The 17,089-nt window shown below is 39.4% G+C and overlaps 1 protein-coding gene across 13 annotated transcripts in view; it reads right to left on the bottom strand.

Moving 5' to 3' along the window:
- UBAP2 (ubiquitin associated protein 2) overlaps positions 1-17,089 on the bottom strand; it is a 126,460-nt gene that overhangs the window by 60,900 nt on the left and 48,471 nt on the right. For 12 of the 13 annotated variants that reach the window (XM_063650217.1, XM_063650212.1, XM_054502802.2 and 9 more), the window contains 4 exons: positions 14,756-14,833; positions 12,197-12,307; positions 5,170-5,323; positions 2,906-2,983 (listed from right to left, as the gene is read on the bottom strand). In XM_063650217.1, coding sequence (XP_063506287.1) covers positions 2,906-2,983; positions 5,170-5,323; positions 12,197-12,307; positions 14,756-14,833 — 421 coding nt within the window. Of the gene's footprint in view, positions 1-2,905; positions 2,984-5,169; positions 5,324-12,196; positions 12,308-14,755; positions 14,834-17,089 lie in introns of those variants that run through there. The other variant, XM_054502804.2, reaches the window with a different exon arrangement.

Genomic DNA, 17,089 nt, shown 5'->3' with positions numbered 1-17,089 from the left:
ATGACAAGGAACTTTACCTAGAATAATACTGAATCCCTGGGATTTTTTTATTTGAGACACAGCATCGCTCTGTCGCACAGGCTAGAGTGCAGTGGTACAATCTTGGCTCACTGCAGCCTCCACTTCCCCCAATTCTCGTGCCTCAGCATCCAGCTGAGCTGGATGTGAGCCTGTAGCCGGAACTACAGGCACACACCACCATGCCCAGCTAATTTTTGTATTTTTATTAGAGATGGAGTTTTACCATGCTGTCCAGGCTGCTCTCGAACTACTAATGTCAAGTGATCTGCCCACCTTGGCCTCCCAAAGTGCTGGGATTACAGGTGTGAGCCACCATACCTGGCCTGAATCCCTGGGATTTAAAAATATGGTCTCCAATTTAGCCTCAGCATTAAGGAAGTATCACCTAAGAAATTTGCAGGATGATATTCATCTGAAAAGGGACTAATATCCAGACAATATAAGGAATCTAAAGAACTCAACAGCCAAAATATAAATAATCCCATTAAAAAGTAGGCAAACAGCTGGGCATAGTAGCTCACACCTGTAATCCCTCAGATTTGGGATGCTGAGGTAGGAGGACAGCTTGAGGCCAGGAGTTCCAGACCAACCTGGGCAACACTGCAAGACCCCATCTCTTAAAAAAAAAAAAATTTTTTTTTCTTTAGATTAGCCAGGCATGGTGGGGCTCATGCCTATAGTCCCAGCTGCTCAGGAGGCTGAGGTGGAAGTATCACCTGAGCCCAGAATTTCAAGGTTGCAGTAAGTTATGATCACGCCACTGCACTCCAGCCTGGGCAACAGAGTGAGACACTGTCTCTTAAGAGAAAAAAAACAGTAGACAAAGGATCTAAAAAGACAATATACAAATGGCCAAAAGGTACACAAAAAATGCTCATCACTAAACATCAATAAAATACAAATGAAAACCACAATGAGATATCATCTTACCCCAGTTAGAACGGCTATTATCAAAAAGACAAAAAATAGCCTGTAATCCCAACTACTGAGGTGGCTGAAACAGGAAGACTGCCTGAACCCAGGAGTTCAAGACTGCAGTGAGTTATGATCATGACACTGCATTTAATTAATTAAGCAAATTAAACAGATGCTGGTGAAGATACAGGGAAAAGGGAACTCTCATACACTATTGGTGGGAATATAAACTGGTACAGCCATTTTGGAAAACAGTACGGAGATTTATCAAAAACAAAAAATTAATTACCATATGATCCAGCAATCCCGTTAGTGGATATTTATACAAAGAAAAGGAAACCAATAGTGCTTCATGATTGCCAAGTTGGAGTGGCTGTGGCAATTTCTATTTTTTTTTAATTTTTAACTTTTTACTGATACATAATATTTAAACACATTTATGGGGTACATGTGGTACTTTGTTACATGCAGAGAATATATAATTATCAAGTTGAGGTATTTAGGATATACGTCACCATAAGCATTTATCATTTCTACATGTTGGGAACTTTTCAAGTCCTCACTTCTAGCTATTTTGAAATGAAGCACTATTCACAATATTCACAAATATAGAGAATCAACCTAAGTGTTCATCAACAGATGAATGGATTTTAAAAAGTGATATATTTACACGTTGGAATACTACTCAGCCATGAAAGAATGAAATCATGTCCTATGGAGCAACATGAATGGACTTGGAAGACATAGTGTTAAATAAAATAAACCAGACACAGAAAGATAAATATTACACGTACTCACTCATGTGGGAGCTAAAAAGGTTATCTCATGCAGGTAGAGAGTGGAATGATAATTACCAGAGGCAGAGAAGGTGATGGGTATAGAGGGTGGGGAATAAAGAGAGATTGGTGGATAGGTTAAAACACAGAGAGAAGGAATAAATTCTAGGCCAGGCTCGGTGGCTCATGCCTGTAATCCTACCACTTTGGGAGGATTACGCAGGTGGATCACTTGAGGCCAGGAGTTTGAGACCAGCCTGGCCAACATGGTAAAACCCCATGTCTACCAAAAATACAAAAATTAGCTGGGCATGGTGGCGTGCACCTGTAGTCCCAGCTACTCAGGAGAGTAAGTGGGAGGACTGTTTGAGCCCAGGAGGTGGAGGTTGCAGTTAGCTGAGATGGTGCCACTGCACTCCAGCCTGGGTGACAAAGTAAGACCCTGCATTTAATTACGCCTGGATAATTTTTGTATTTTTTTTGTATGTTGTATTTTTTCTGAGACAGAGTCTTGCTCACTTGCCCAGGCTGGAGTGCAGTGAGGAGATCTCGGCTCACTGCAACCTCCGCCTCTTGGGTCCAAGCAATTCTCCTGCCTTAGCCTCTCGAGTAGCTGGGACTATAGATGCGCACCACCACACTTGCCTAATTTTTATATTTTTTGGTAGAGACAGAGTTTCCTTGTGTTAGCCAGGCAGGGTCTCAAAAAAAGGGAATAAGTTCTAATGTTCAACAGTAGAGTAAGATGACTACTTAACAGTTACGTATTATACACTTCAAAATAGCTAGAAGTGAGGACTACAGCAAAAAGACTACAACTCACTGAAAGCTCAAATGATCACAGCCTTTTTTAGCAATAAAGTATTTTTAAAATAAGGTTTAAAAAACCCTATTGCATTGTATTCCAAACGTAATGCAATTATAATTTGTCAATACTTTTGGTTAGAGCTTTAAGTTTTAAATTATTCATAGAAAGGGCTTTCTCAGCTCATCCAAAAACAACCCTTTGGTTTCTTCAAAACTACATAACCCAAAATAGTTCATTTACAGGCATCAGTAAACAAATTATCAGATTTTAGATGACCTGCTATTCTTTCAGAACACACTGCCATCCCTAGTCACAGTCCAGCAAAGCAACTGCCTGCTTCTTCCCCCTAATTGAAAGCATTTTCTTCTCTCTTACTCTAGCTTACCTCTACCTCGGGCTCGCTTGCCACGATCTGAAGGTTTGTCCACTTGATTGCAATCAATTCCATTTTCTTCACCTCTAACTAGGGGAAAAAGAGCAGAAAAATCAAATTTCCATTTCCAAACCTCTTGTACATAACCTTATCAAGCACCTATTAAAGGTAAAGAAGGAATGACAAACAGGCTACAATTTAAACAACGGGTTCAGAAACAGGAAAAACAAAAACAAAAGTGACTTAAAAACTGAATGAGGTCAGGCACAGTGGCTTACACTTGTAATTCCAGCACTTGCAGTTTCCAGCTGAGGGGGGCAGATCTCTTGAGCCCAAGAGCTTGAGACCAGCCTGGGCAACATACAAAAAAATACAAAAATTGGCCGGGCGCAGTGGCTCACACCTATAATCCCAGCACTTTGGGAGGCTGAGGCGGGTGGATCACTTGAGGCCAGGAGTTCAAGACCAGCCTGGCTAACACACGGAAACCCTGTCTCTACCAAAAAATATAAAAATTAGCCAAGTGTGGTGGCACGCACCTGTAGTCCCAGCTACTCGAGAGGCTAAGGCAGGAGAATTGCTTGGACCCAAGAGGCGGAGGTTGCAGTGAGCCGAGATCTCCTCACTGCACTCCAGCCTGGGCAAGTGAGCAAGACTCTGTCTCAGAAAAAATACAACACACAAAATACAAAAAAATACAAAACTTATCCAGGCATGGTTGTGATGGCATGCAGCTAGTAGTCCCAGCTACTCAGAAGGCTGAGGTGGGAAGATCACCTGAGCTCAGGGAGGTCAAGGCTGCAGTGAGCTGTGATCATGCCACTGCACTTCAGCCTGGGTGAAAGACTAAGACCTTGTCTCAAAAAAATTGAGAAAAAAAAAAAAAAAAATATATATATATATATATATATATATATATATATATATGAAATCACATCTTCCTTAATTCACATGAAAATTCTGAAAATAAAATAACATACTGATTTTTCTTTCTTCTTTGTGGACTTGCTGTGAAGTTTTTGCTTCAAAAAAACTACTTCCATTATGTAACTAAGTTAATATATCACAGAATTTGCTCATTAGTTAGGTTCAAAGCCTGGAAAGGCACAGAATAGCAAAATAGCAATACCAAGGAAACACTGAGTTCTTAGAAAAACTAAACTAAAACTCAACTAGAGTTGAGTTTTTCTAGGATACTAACGGGAAGATGCCAACACGGAGTCTTTTCTTTTTCTCATCCCTATATTGGCATTAATAGCTCTATATAATACAGAAATTTCATGAAGGATATTGGCATGGCTTGCTCCCCTCACCTCTTTCAGAGGCTGACTCACATGAATTCCAGTGAGGCTTTCCTTAGCAACCCACTTAAATTTGCCAGACCTCTTCCCGTAATTTGCATCTCTGTTTTTCCCCATAACATAATTTCTACATAACATCATTAAAATATATTAATATAAAATATTTTATCTTCTTTATTGTTACATCCCATTTGACCTTCATTAAAAGTTTTAGAAGGGCAAAGATTTTACCTATTTTATTCATTGTTGTATGCCTATAAAAGTATCCACTACATAGTAGATACTCAATTATCGGTGGAATATATGAGACAGCAAGAGTCTCAGGGTGATATGTTAAATATTTACATTTTATTCTTTCATAACTTAACTACACTGACACACTGCCAGAGCAGACAAGGTTGTTTTGCATAAACAGTGACAAAACCTAGAAAACCTAGGTCTAATGGAAATGAGACCTGCCTATAAGAAATCCTCCCTATTCAGCAACTTTCCTCTTAATCTAACCCCTGTCTATACCATGAGCGTCTATAAATGGAGAATAAAAAACAGCTTTATCTACCTGTAAGTAAATGACCCCTGGCCCCTTCTTCGCCACACACACACCATTCTAAAATTAACAAATGTGTCTGACTCATAACAGAAGGGAGTCATAAGACACACTACACAACCACCCGCCTACAGCCCAAGTCAATGCTGATATGAAACCACATGGGAGGCTCTTATGAAACTACTCAGGTGCCACTCATTTCTAGTGTTAACTATTAGAACAAATTCTGCATTGAGGAACGAATTTATGAGCATGCTATGGACTAATCTTTCAGTTGTTCAGGATGTATGAAAACTAAGAAAAAATTTGAGAAAGCTGAGCGCAGTGACTCATGCCTGTAATCCCAACACTTTGGGAGGCTGAGGCGGGAGGGTCACTTGAGATGAAAGAAGAGAAGAGAAAAAATTGAGGAGAAAGTCTGTACTTACATTCTCTGCCACGATTGCTGCCTCTTCCTTTCCGGTTGTTGTTTCCACGTCCACGACTGGATTCTTTCTCGCTTTTCTTCTCTCTATTCTCTTTGTTTTCTGAATTTTCTTTTGCAAAATTCTTTTTCTTCCCCCCTACAGTCTCCCATGAAGTCTATCAGAGAACGGCTGTTAATCATTTATCATTCAAAGTGTGTACAATTATCAAGGGCACATGCATATATCTTTCTTTTTTTTTTTTTTGAGACAGAGTCTCGCTCTGTCGCCCAGGCTGGAGTGCATGGCACCATCTGGGCTCACTGCAAGCTCCGCCTCCCAGGTTCACGCCATTCTCCTGCCTCAACCTCCTGAGTAGCTGGGACTACAGGCGCCTGCCACACGCCCAGCTAATTTTTTGTATTTTTAGTGGAGATGGGGTTTCACCGTGTTAGCCATGATGGTCTCGATCTCCTGACCTCGTGATCTGCCTGCCTCGGCCTCCCAAAGTGCTGGGATTACTGGCGTGAGCCACCGCGCCCGGCCCATGCATGTATCTTTCAAACCTAACTACCCACAGCTTGCAGCTCACCTACTTATCATTTAAATTCTTTCCATATAGTTCTACTTTATTGATGATGAAGATAACAATCCTCTTGCTAAGCTCCTGTTGCTAAATAATTACAGCTATTAGCTGACCTGACAAAATACTGTACATTTTCCCAACATAAAGCCCTTTCCTATGCAAATTTAGGAATACAGTAAAAGTCATTTCCCCAAGCTCCTATTCTACACCACCTCACTTACCTCTCTATTAGGCCTTAAATCTACTCATTAATTCAAAGACCACAAAATTACTTAGAATGATGCCCCAAAAGCTCCAGGAATACAACCTTGCCTGTTCCATTATTCAAACTAATTATCTAAAACAATTTAATGGCAGGTAAGTAAAATTTTAGCTTGGTTTTGGTGGGTTTTTAAAAAATTTATAAAGTACCTAAATTTTTAACCTCCAAAGAATTCTTCTAGTGAGAAGTCAAATAATTTATATAACCTCCCTTCTCCACCTCTCCCCTAATGGTGATACCAAATCTAATCATACCATATATACATAAACGGCTGAGAAAGAAAGAGATACTACATTCTTGACTATAAGTGGATATAAAAATTATCCAGCAGGGTAGTTACAGAGAAATCCTAAAATTGGCCCAATAGTTTCTATTTACTTATTCATAATCTACCTTATTTCAGAAGAGACTGGAAGTGATTCCATCCAAAATTAAGAGTAACTATTTTATGCTTTTTAAAAACCTTACAGAAAAACAGAATTTGATATTGTATATCCAAAGTAAACATTAGCACTGGAAATTAATAAACTGAAATTTGGGTGATAAGCTGAATTATTTCCATAACAGTGGAAGCCAACTTCCAAACTCTTTTTTTGAAATGGAATATCTGGTCTTCTGCAAAGCTGTGATGAACTCACATATTTAATTAGATATAAAATAAATATGAAAAAGATATAAATTATATTCTACCTCTAAGCTTTAATAATGAAAGACTGAATATACTGTCACCTGACAGTTAAGGTGAAACAATCAGGTATTATCATACAGTTCTGGTGAGCATGCATCTATTGTAACCTTTCTAGAAGGTTACTTAGAAATAGTATCCAAAAAAAATTTTTTTTTGAGACAGAGTCTCACTCTGTCACCCATAGTGGAGTGCAATGGCGCGATCTCGGCTCACTGAAACCTGCATCTCCTGGGTTCAAGCGATAACTCCTGTCTCAGCCTCCCAAGTAGCTGGGATTACAGGCGTACACCACCACACCCAGCCAATTTTTGTAATTTTAGTAGAGACGGGGTTTCACCATGTTGGCCAGGCTGCTCTCAAACTCCTGACCTCAGGTGATCCACCTACCTCGGCCTCCCAAAGTACTGGTATTAGAGGCATAAGCCACTGCGCCTGGCCTATTTGGTGCATACTCTTTCAACCCAGCAATTCTACTTCTAGGCCCTTATTCAAATAAAACAACATGGCCGAGCACACTGGCTCATGCCTGTAATCCCAGCACGTTGGGAGGCCAAAGCAGGAACATCACCTGAGGCCAGGAGTTGGAGACTATCCTGGCCAACATGGTGAAACCCTATCTCTACTAAAAATACAAAAATTAGCTGGGAGTGGTGCAGGCACCTGTAATCCCAGCTACTCAGGAGGCTGAGGCAGGAGAATCACTTGAACCCGAAGGCTTGAACCTGGGAGGTGGAGGTTGCAGTGAGCCAAGATCGCACCACTGCACTCCAGCCTGGGTGACAGAGCGAGACTCTGTATCAAAAAAAAAAAAAATAACGTAAGAATTGTTCAAACATTTATGTGCAGACAAAATGATCAACGGCATAAAAAGAGGGGAGGGGGATTCCCAAAATATCAAATTCAGGAGACTAAGTAGTCTAGTGTATCCATAAATGGAGCAGTATGTAGCCATTTTACCAGTTGCATAGGTACATATAGAAAGAGGTCCTTGATAGAAAAAGCAAGCAATCAGCAAACAGCATATAGAATTACATTTTTTAGTTCAAATAGGAGCCTATGTACTTACTGAAGGAAGAGGTATGTCATTATTTAAGTAAGGATGTTTAATTTGATTTAATCTTTAATATTTTTATGCATTTCTTTTCTAATTAAACAATAAAGCTTATCTATGCCAGCGAAAATAATGCCCATACTGCACAAACTCAATATATTATGTTTGCTAATATGAAAATACTAGACAACTATGTAAAACAGAGTCCAGTCCTCTTAGGTTAGAATACAAAAAGTAAATTCCAGAGGTCCTGGAAAAATCATCCCAGAAGAGTTGGCATAAAGTGTATGTATACATAATGTACATCTTTACACGGCCTCGCCTAAAGGTACTCTATCTTTATAAAGGGGCCAGCTGTCTTTGTAAAACATCTGAGAAACACTTTACCCCACTTCATATAGCAAATGATATCCTGACCAGGCACAGTGGCTCACACTTGTAATCCCAGCACTTCGGGAGCCCAAGGTGGGCAGATCATGAGGTCAGGAGTTCCAGACCACCCTGGCCAACATGGTGAAACCCCATCTCTACTAAACATACAAAAATTAGCAGCCAGGCGCAGTGGCTCATGCCTGTAATCCCAGCACCTTGGGAGGCTGAGCAGGCGGATCACCTGAGGTTGGGAGTTCAAGACCATCCTGACCAACATGGAGAAACCCCATCTCTACTAAAAATACAAAATTAGCTGGGCGTGGTAGCGCATTCCTGTAATCCCAGCTACTGGGGAGGCTGAGGCGGGAGAATCGCTTGAACCCGGGAGGCAGGAGGTTGTGGTGAGCTGAGATCATGCCATTGCACTCCAGCCTGGGTGACAGAGCAAGATTCCACCTCAAAAAAATAAAAATAAAAAAAAGATACCCTCCCCATCCTACTGCCCCTCAAGCAAACTCTTGGTTTATGAGCTCTACAAAGACAACTTATTGGGCAGGGGGGCGCAAATAGGGAAAAGAACCTTTAAGAAGCAATCTTTACAATACCTTAGTAACTGCTGAAAAGATTACTGTGTATTTTGCAGAAGTCTGCAAAGTATGCACACATGCATACTTTAAAAAGTTAACCAAGTAATTATGGAGGATTTCCAAGAGAATTTCTGGCAACCTCTGTTATCGGTATTTTGCTACTTGCAGAATGGGTCTGAAGAAACTCTAAGAGGACAGGTCCTCCCAGCCACCACATAATAATCAGAACAGCAGTCTTCGAAGCCAGCTAGTTCAAAAATTACTCTCCCACCACTTTGCCTTTGCCAAAAACTACCAACACAAACAACTTACTAAAAACAGTTAAGTACATTAATGCAAGAGACTGATACTTCAAAACAATTTTGTCACATCAACCAAACATTATGATGAAACAAAAAGTTCAGTACTTATGTTCAATATCTTCCTTTGTGACAGATATACTTACATAAGAAAAAATAAATTTATCCTTAAAAACATCATGGACGATTCCACTTAACACCTTTTCCAAGTAATAATTTTGTTTCAGAATACTGGCACAGAGGAAGGTTAGACAATAGGAAAAGAATCGTTTGCCTTCATGCTCTTGCTCCTAGCAACATCACAGTGTTTATATTCTGTCAACCCTACTCCAATTAACTCTATCTCAGTCAAGGGAAGATAATCAAAGCTGTTTAGCCACGGGTGCTGGCAGATGGCAACTAGGTAAGAGATAAGGCAAACAGTATGAGAGACAAGATGTACCAGAGAATGGTCCTCAACAAACCAGGGTTTCAAAGACTCCCTCCAGCCTGAGCAACATAGAAACACAGAGACCCCCTAACTCTACAAAATATAAAAATAATTGGCCAAGCATAGTGGCATGCGCCTGTGGTCCCGGCTACTCGGCAGGCTGGAGGATGGCATAAGCCCGGGAGGTCGAGGCTGTAGTAAACCATGATGGCACCACTGCACTCTAGCCTGGGCAATTGAGTGAGACCCTGTCTTAATAAAAAACCCAAAACGCCAAACAAGTAAAACAAAGACTTTCCCTCTACTTCCGTCCCCCACAGCCCACTCAGCCCTGAACGAGTAAGTATTCTTTCACAACTATATTCAGAACTTCATTTGCTATTTTCTTATCTTTGAAGAAAACAAGAAGTCAGATATAGCCCACACTATAAAATCGTTCAAGAGGTAACCAAAGAGGTGTTCTTCATGAAAAATTCAGCTTTGCTTTCTTTCTTTTTTTTTTTTTTTTTTTTTTTTGAGACCGAGTCTTGCACTGTCGCCCGGGCTGGAGTGCAATGCCGCGATCTCGGCTCACTGCAACCTCCGCTTCCCAGTTCAAGCAATTCTCCTGCCTCAGCCACCTGAGTAGCTGGGATTACAGGTGCCCACCACCACACCTGGCTAATTTTTTGTATTTTTAGTAGACATGGGGTTTCGCCATGTTGGCCAGGCTGGTCTCGAACTCCCGACCTCGTGATCTGCCCACCTAGGCCTCCCAAAGTGCTGGGATTACAGGCGTGAGCCGCAGTGCCCAGCCAGTCTTACTTTCTAATACATAGCCCAGAACCGGCTCCTTCAGGTTCGGTCCCAAATGAGGAGGGGGTGTTAAAACTCAAAACAGAAAGAGAAAACTGGACATTTAAGACTTAAAAATTCACCAAACTACCAGAGAAAAGGAATTAAATCTGCTGGAGCTAAAGGAAAGGCAACAAAAAATAGTGTCTGGACTTATCTCTACCATAAAAAGATCCAAAAAGATCCTCTCCAGTGAACAATTCGGATTATTTTGTCTATTCCCAAAGATTTTTCTTTTCTTTTTTTTTTTTTCCCTAAACAAAGAGGGCAGTGAGGTTCTTCAGTTCACTTTGAAAATAACTGAAAGCCACTCTCTGCTGTACCCATTAGCAATAAGGTAAACAGATCCTCCATATTTTGCAAAACCCAGGATACTTATTCCCAGGTCAGTAAACAAAAACTATTCAAAATTTTAATTTATCATTTAATATGGTTTTCTCAAAAAAAAATCACAAATTTGGTGGTTTGTCTTGTGTACCAGTGTTCTCTTACATGGAATTTTACCAACAATTACTGCTACACTCAAACAGTGAAATCTTTTCCACATTAGTTAATTTTTACTCTAAAAGAATTCATTCTCTTTGTTTCACATCAACTAAAAAGATAGTCATTTTAGCTTTCAGTTTCTCAGAGTTCATTTTTGTATTTCTTGCACCTAATGCAGCATGACCCTAAAATGAGACTTCAATTAAATATGAACACTGACACGGTCAGTTTGTTTTAAATTTTCCAAGGAAAGGCAGTTATTGATGTGTTCATCTTTGTATCCTCTTTTAGGTGAGTCATTTTTTTTTTAATCTACTCTAAAATAGTTTCCTCAATTTAAGAAACATAAACACAGGTCAGGTGTGGTGGCTCACACTTGTAATCCCAACACTTTGGGAGGCCGAGACGGGTGGATCACCTGAGGTCAGGAGTTTGAGAACAGTCTGGCCAACATGGCGAAACCCCGTCTCTACTAAAAATACAAAAATTAGCCGGGCATGGTGGCGCATGCCTGTAGTACTAGCTACTTGGGAGGCCGAGGCAAAAGAATCACTTGAATCTAAGAGACGGAGGTTGCAGTGAGTCAAGATTGCGCTACTGCACTCCAGCCTGGGTGGCAGAGTGAGGCTCCGTCTCAAAAAAATAAATATATATATATATATATACATTAAATATATATATATATTTATATATTATTAAACAAACATTATAAATATTGTATATAATATATATTTATACATTATTAAATATTATAAATGTTTCTATATTATTAAATATATTAAATAATTTATTTAAAATTAAAATTATTATTTAAAATTTAAAAATTAAATATTAAATATATATTTATAAATAAATATATACATATGTATAAAAACTATATATAATATATAAATATAAATATATACACACAGCAAAATTTTAGGGCTCACAAGTGCCTGGTGTAGCTTTAGCTGTATCCTTCTTAAAATCCAAGGCCTGAGCTCATGAGCCTGCAAGCTCACCAAACTTAATCCAATATTAAAAAAAAAAAAAAAGAAAACTTAATATTCCACATAAGCAAATACATATACCAGCAAATCCTGGTTTTCTGTTATAATAGAGATGTAAGAAGTAATCAGAGGTGAGGACTGAGATGAAGAAACATAAGCAACAGAGCCAAGAGATGCTTTTCAGGTGGGGGTGGTGAAAATATACACAGGCACAGAGATTTTTGGAAACTGTAAGGCTGGAGTAGATCAACAAGTTCTCTTTCAAGTCATCAGATTCTACGACTTCATGAAGAAACCATACATAACAAAAACAGTCTTTTCAGGTAATCGTTCTTTCTGGAACTTAAAACAAATATGGAATGGCACCATAATCCATTCCATCCCCACCCCCAACCAAGGTGAAGTTGAAAATGTGCTACGGAATTGGAGACAAATGTAAACAATGCAAATCAATTAATAATACTTACTGTGTCTGAATTCCCTTCCAGCAATATATTGATAGCTTTGTTCACATCTCCATTACAATCATGTAGGGCCACTATGCATTCATCCTGATTTTTCCCTGTCACTTCCATAAGCTAGTGAACATATCAGAAAATGGTTAGAGGCAACCAAAAACTGGCACTTGATATTAAGATTCTTCTATACAAATAATTACATAATCCTTCTACATGAAGATGGCCTCTTCTAGACTCTGAGTTTACAATGAGGACATGTTTACTTGTATTTTTGTGGCCATTCCATGCATGTCTTTTCACTAACACTGGTAGAATCTAACTATAAATCAATCTTCCTCCAAGTTGACCAAGGAGCAGATCATTAATCAGCAGCACATACATACGTACCAACATTCTCAGAATACCCAAGATCTAGTATCTGAATAATCAAATTTAATTCAAGCACACAGGATTCCTAAATTTAAATATGAGGTGGAACTATATGAGTACACAGTCATCATTCATGGAAAATCCAATACAAATTTTTTGTCAGGGACAATATTCCACATGCTGGCTTTCACCATTTGGATTAGAACACTTCAAAGGCCAGCCGCAGTGGCTCACGACTATAATCAACACTTTGGGAGGCAGAGACAAGAGGATCGCTTGAGCCCAGGAGTTCGAGACTGGACAATATAGTGAGACCTCATCTTTACAAAAAATTAACCAAGCGTGGTGGTAGGAGGATTGCTTCAGCCCTGGAGGCGAAGATTGAAAATAAGCCATGATTGTGCCACTGCACTCTAGCACAGGAGACAGAGCAAGACCTTGTCTCCCCCCCCAAAAAAAAGAAGAAAAAATATCATTCCATATACATACTAAGTTATATAACACCCTAAAGTCTTACAAGTGGAATTCTGCTACTATCACAAAACACACTCCTAGACATATTTTCTCAAGGATCTTCAACATGGTGCCATGCTTGAAGTAATGATGAAAGAAACTCTTCAGTTTATTCTCATTAGTAAGGGATACTTGTTACTTAGCATCTGCATCGCTAGAACGATCACAGACTAGGCAAAATGCAGGTTTCTCAAGTATCAGTGAATAAACCTATGATTTAATATCTATTGCATTTTAACTACATTTAACTATTTTAACATGTACTAGTTGAAGTTCAAAACAGCTTGATCCCAACATATCAAGTGATTTGTCTATGGTCACAAAGGTAATTAATAGCAACGCCCATCTAGAACTCAGGCCTCCTGATCTCATAATCACAGCTCTCTGCACTACACCATTTGGCCTCCCTGCTTTCATCTTTTCATTTTATCAAGCAGCAAAAGTTCTGCATACTCTATAGCTTTCTGATGCTTCAGTCTTTGGATAGCTACTAATAAATGTCTCATTTTTATCAATGATCTGTACTAAGTGAATGCCTGCAACATACAATTTTTAAGACACACAGTCAACATCAAAATTTCCCCAGTGATCAGATTACTGACAGACAAAACTAAAATTAGAACTTAAACCTCTGAACTCCTGGGCCAGTGTTCTATCTATACTATTCAGATAAAAGGCAATGTAATATATAGAAGTATATCTCAAACTGTATGAAGATCTCATTCCAGAGAAAGAAATCTATGATTTCTTGTAAGACAAAATAAGATTTCATTGTGAGACCTTTACTCCAAAGAACAATTATTAGACGACATCTACCAAGAGTTGGTATATCTGGCACTGAGGTAGGGGTTACAGCTTGATTTCCAGAATCTTGATGAGAAAGGGTCAGCAAAGAAAAGTTGGAAATTAAGATTAGGGTATCAAAAATACCTCTTATTAAAGTTCAAAATGAAGACATTGCCCTAAAATTTAATTTTATACTTTTCCAGCAAGAGTATGAAATCACAACCATGTTTGAAATGGCAATTCAGGCCAGTAATCCTGTAATCCCAGCACTCTGGGAGGCCAAGGCAGATTGCTTGAGCCCAGGAGTTCAAGACTAGCCTAGGCAACACTGCAGGACTCTGTCTCTACAAATATTTTAAAAATTAGCTGGGCATGGTGATGAACATCTGTCATCATAGCTACTCAGGAGACTGAGGCAGCAGGATAGCATGAGCCTAGGAGTTTGAGGCTGCAGTGAACTATGACAGCACCACTGCACTACAGCCTGGGCAACAGAGTGAGACCATGTCTCTATGAAAAAAAAAATTTTTTAAAGGTAATTCAGTTCATCTCTAACATTAAACAAAATTCCCAGAGACTGTGCCAAATGTTAGATATACTTCCTATGCACAGGTATTGGAAAATCTCAGTGTGCTTACAGAAATGTCTGGTTCAGTGTTCACATGTAAACACTAGTAACTCAGAAAGACTGTATTGTAAGGTAGGTGAACGTATTCAATTCCTTCACTTGCCCACCAGTAAAGATATTTTTAATCACAAGTCCAAAATCCAACACACAGATTTCAGGTGAGACTAGAAGCTCGAAGTAATACTTTAAAACAAAAATCTTTACTGAAATTATCTTTTTAAGCACAATCAAAATAGATTAAAAAATGATGATATCCTTTGCCAGGAACATACCTGCTTAACTTTAGCTTCAAAATCTGAATCATTCTTATCAAAGATCACTTGAGCGAGACGCATCTGTTCAGCCGTTGCCTGGAAAGTACATACAATTGTTAAGGATTTGAACACCAAAAGCATAAGTTAGATTCCAAAATCTGGGTCAAATAGATAAGGCTCTCAAGCACTAGAAATACTAAGTAACAACAAATAAAAGACCCTGAATTTAGGCCTCTCAACCATATATAACCTGTTCCCACAGGAAAAATAAGCATCAAATTAATAACATAAAGGAACCATTCCTTTGACCAAATGACCTAAAGCTACTGTTCACCTTAACCGGCCATTGACTTACTTGAATTTTCTTTCCCTTGGTAGAGTGGGGGAAATCAGCTCAAGAGAAAGCAGAACAACAAAAAATAATGAAATCTTGGCAGGGCATGGTGGCTCATGCCTTTGGGAAGCCAAGGTAGAAGAACTGCTTGAGCCCAGGAGTTCGAAATTAGCCTGGGCAACATAGAGAGACCCTGTCTCTATTTAATTTTTAAAAAGATTAAAAAAAAAAAAAGGCTTAAAAAGTAATGAAATCTTTAGAGGTAGTTGGTAGGCAAAAAATAATAAAAGAAAAAATAAAAGGGAACGCAAACAACTGACCAGACACAGGCTTTGAACTTTGTGTCAAAAAAGCTCTGTTGTCAGGTCTAAAAAGGTATGCTGGTCAGTTCTGAAGAAAAAAAGTTGTATTTAGCTAAATTAAAAATATTTTTAAAGTTACTTTATCTTTTTTATACACAATAATTTTGTTTTTCTAAGAGACAGGGTTTCACTATGTTGCCCAGGCTGGTCTTGAACTCCTGGGCTCAAGTGATCCTCCCACCTCAGCCTCCCAAAGTGCTGGGATTACAGGCCTGAGCCACTGCGTCTGGCAAAAGTTACCCTCTTCATGATTTTTTTCTTTTTTTGAGATTGAGTCTCGTGCTGTTACCCTAGCTGGAGTGCAGTGCCGTGATCTTGACTCTGCAACCTCCACCTCCCAGGCTTAACCAATGCTCCTGCCTCAGCCTCCAGAGTAGCTGGGATTACAGAAATGCACTACCACGCCCAGCTAGTTTTCATATTTTTAGTAGAGACGGGGTTTCACCATGTTGGCCACAATGGTCTCAAACTCCTGACCTCAGGTGATCCACCTGCCTCGGCCTCCCAAAGTGCTGGGATTACAGGCGTTGGGCCACCACGCCTGGCCTAAATCACAATTTCATTAAGTTTTTATGTATGTATGTATGTATGTATGTATGTATTTTGAGATGGAGTCTCACTCTGTTGCCCAGGCTGGAGTATGTATGTATGTATGTATGTATTTATTTTGAGATGGAGTCTCACTCTGTCGCCCAGGCTGGAGTGCACTGGCATGATCTTGGCTCACTGCAACCTGTGCCGCCCAGGTTCAAGCAATTCTCCTGCCTCAGCCTCCTGAGTTGCTGGGATTACAGGCACCTGTCACTGCGCCCAGCCGTAATTATTTAATTTTTTAAAGGTAGTCCCCTCAGACTGCAGTGTCCCCTCAGACTGCAGTGTAGTGATGCCATCATAGCTCACTGCAGCCTCCAACTCCTAAGTTCAAGAGATCCTGCCACCTCAGCCTCCCATGTAGCTTGGACTACAGGTGCGCACCACCACATCTGGCTATTTGCAGAAAAACTTCTAGTTACTTTTGTCACTCAAAATATTTTTTCAATCATATTACTGACTGAAGTTTCGTTTTCTGATGTTTTTAGCAACAAAAAATCAGAAAAGTTCTAAAGAAAGTTATTCTTCTGTGGAGTGACTTTGTAATGTGCCAGTCTGGTTTCTTAGTTTTAACGAAGGTACCATAATTATTACAACAGGGAAATTAGGTGAGGAATATACAGGAACAATCTGTATCATCTCTGTACAACAGTCTATTAAATCTAAAATTACTCCAAAATAGTTTAAGTTGCCTTGTTAACCAAGTCTATACTAACTCCCAACACATATTTAAAAAGCTGAACAGTTTACAAAAACATCTTAGAGGAAGAAAAGCCATAAGGAACTAATAAACAGCTTTTATTCTCAGTTTTTTATATACACTCATTTCAAATAATCTTGACTAAAGTGGGATAAGTGGGAGTTGTTGACATTTTTTGCATTTTAAAGCACTTTTCAAAAGGCCTTTCCAGGCCATGTGGGTGGGTGATTATACAAACTCCAGGGGCTTTGGCCTGTTCACCCCAACCTGTGCCTGCTGAGACCTCAGTTTAACTGCTGCAGTACTGCTACGTTATACCCAAAAAGAGACTGGTACAGAAATTCAGTGTCTACCCTTACTGAAAA

This window comes from Pongo pygmaeus, chromosome 13, assembly GCF_028885625.2.
Source record: "Pongo pygmaeus isolate AG05252 chromosome 13, NHGRI_mPonPyg2-v2.0_pri, whole genome shotgun sequence".
Classification (NCBI taxonomy): domain Eukaryota; kingdom Metazoa; phylum Chordata; class Mammalia; order Primates; family Hominidae; genus Pongo; species Pongo pygmaeus.
Note: the sequence above shows the minus strand (reverse complement) of the source record. Positions and strands in the feature narration are given on the sequence as shown.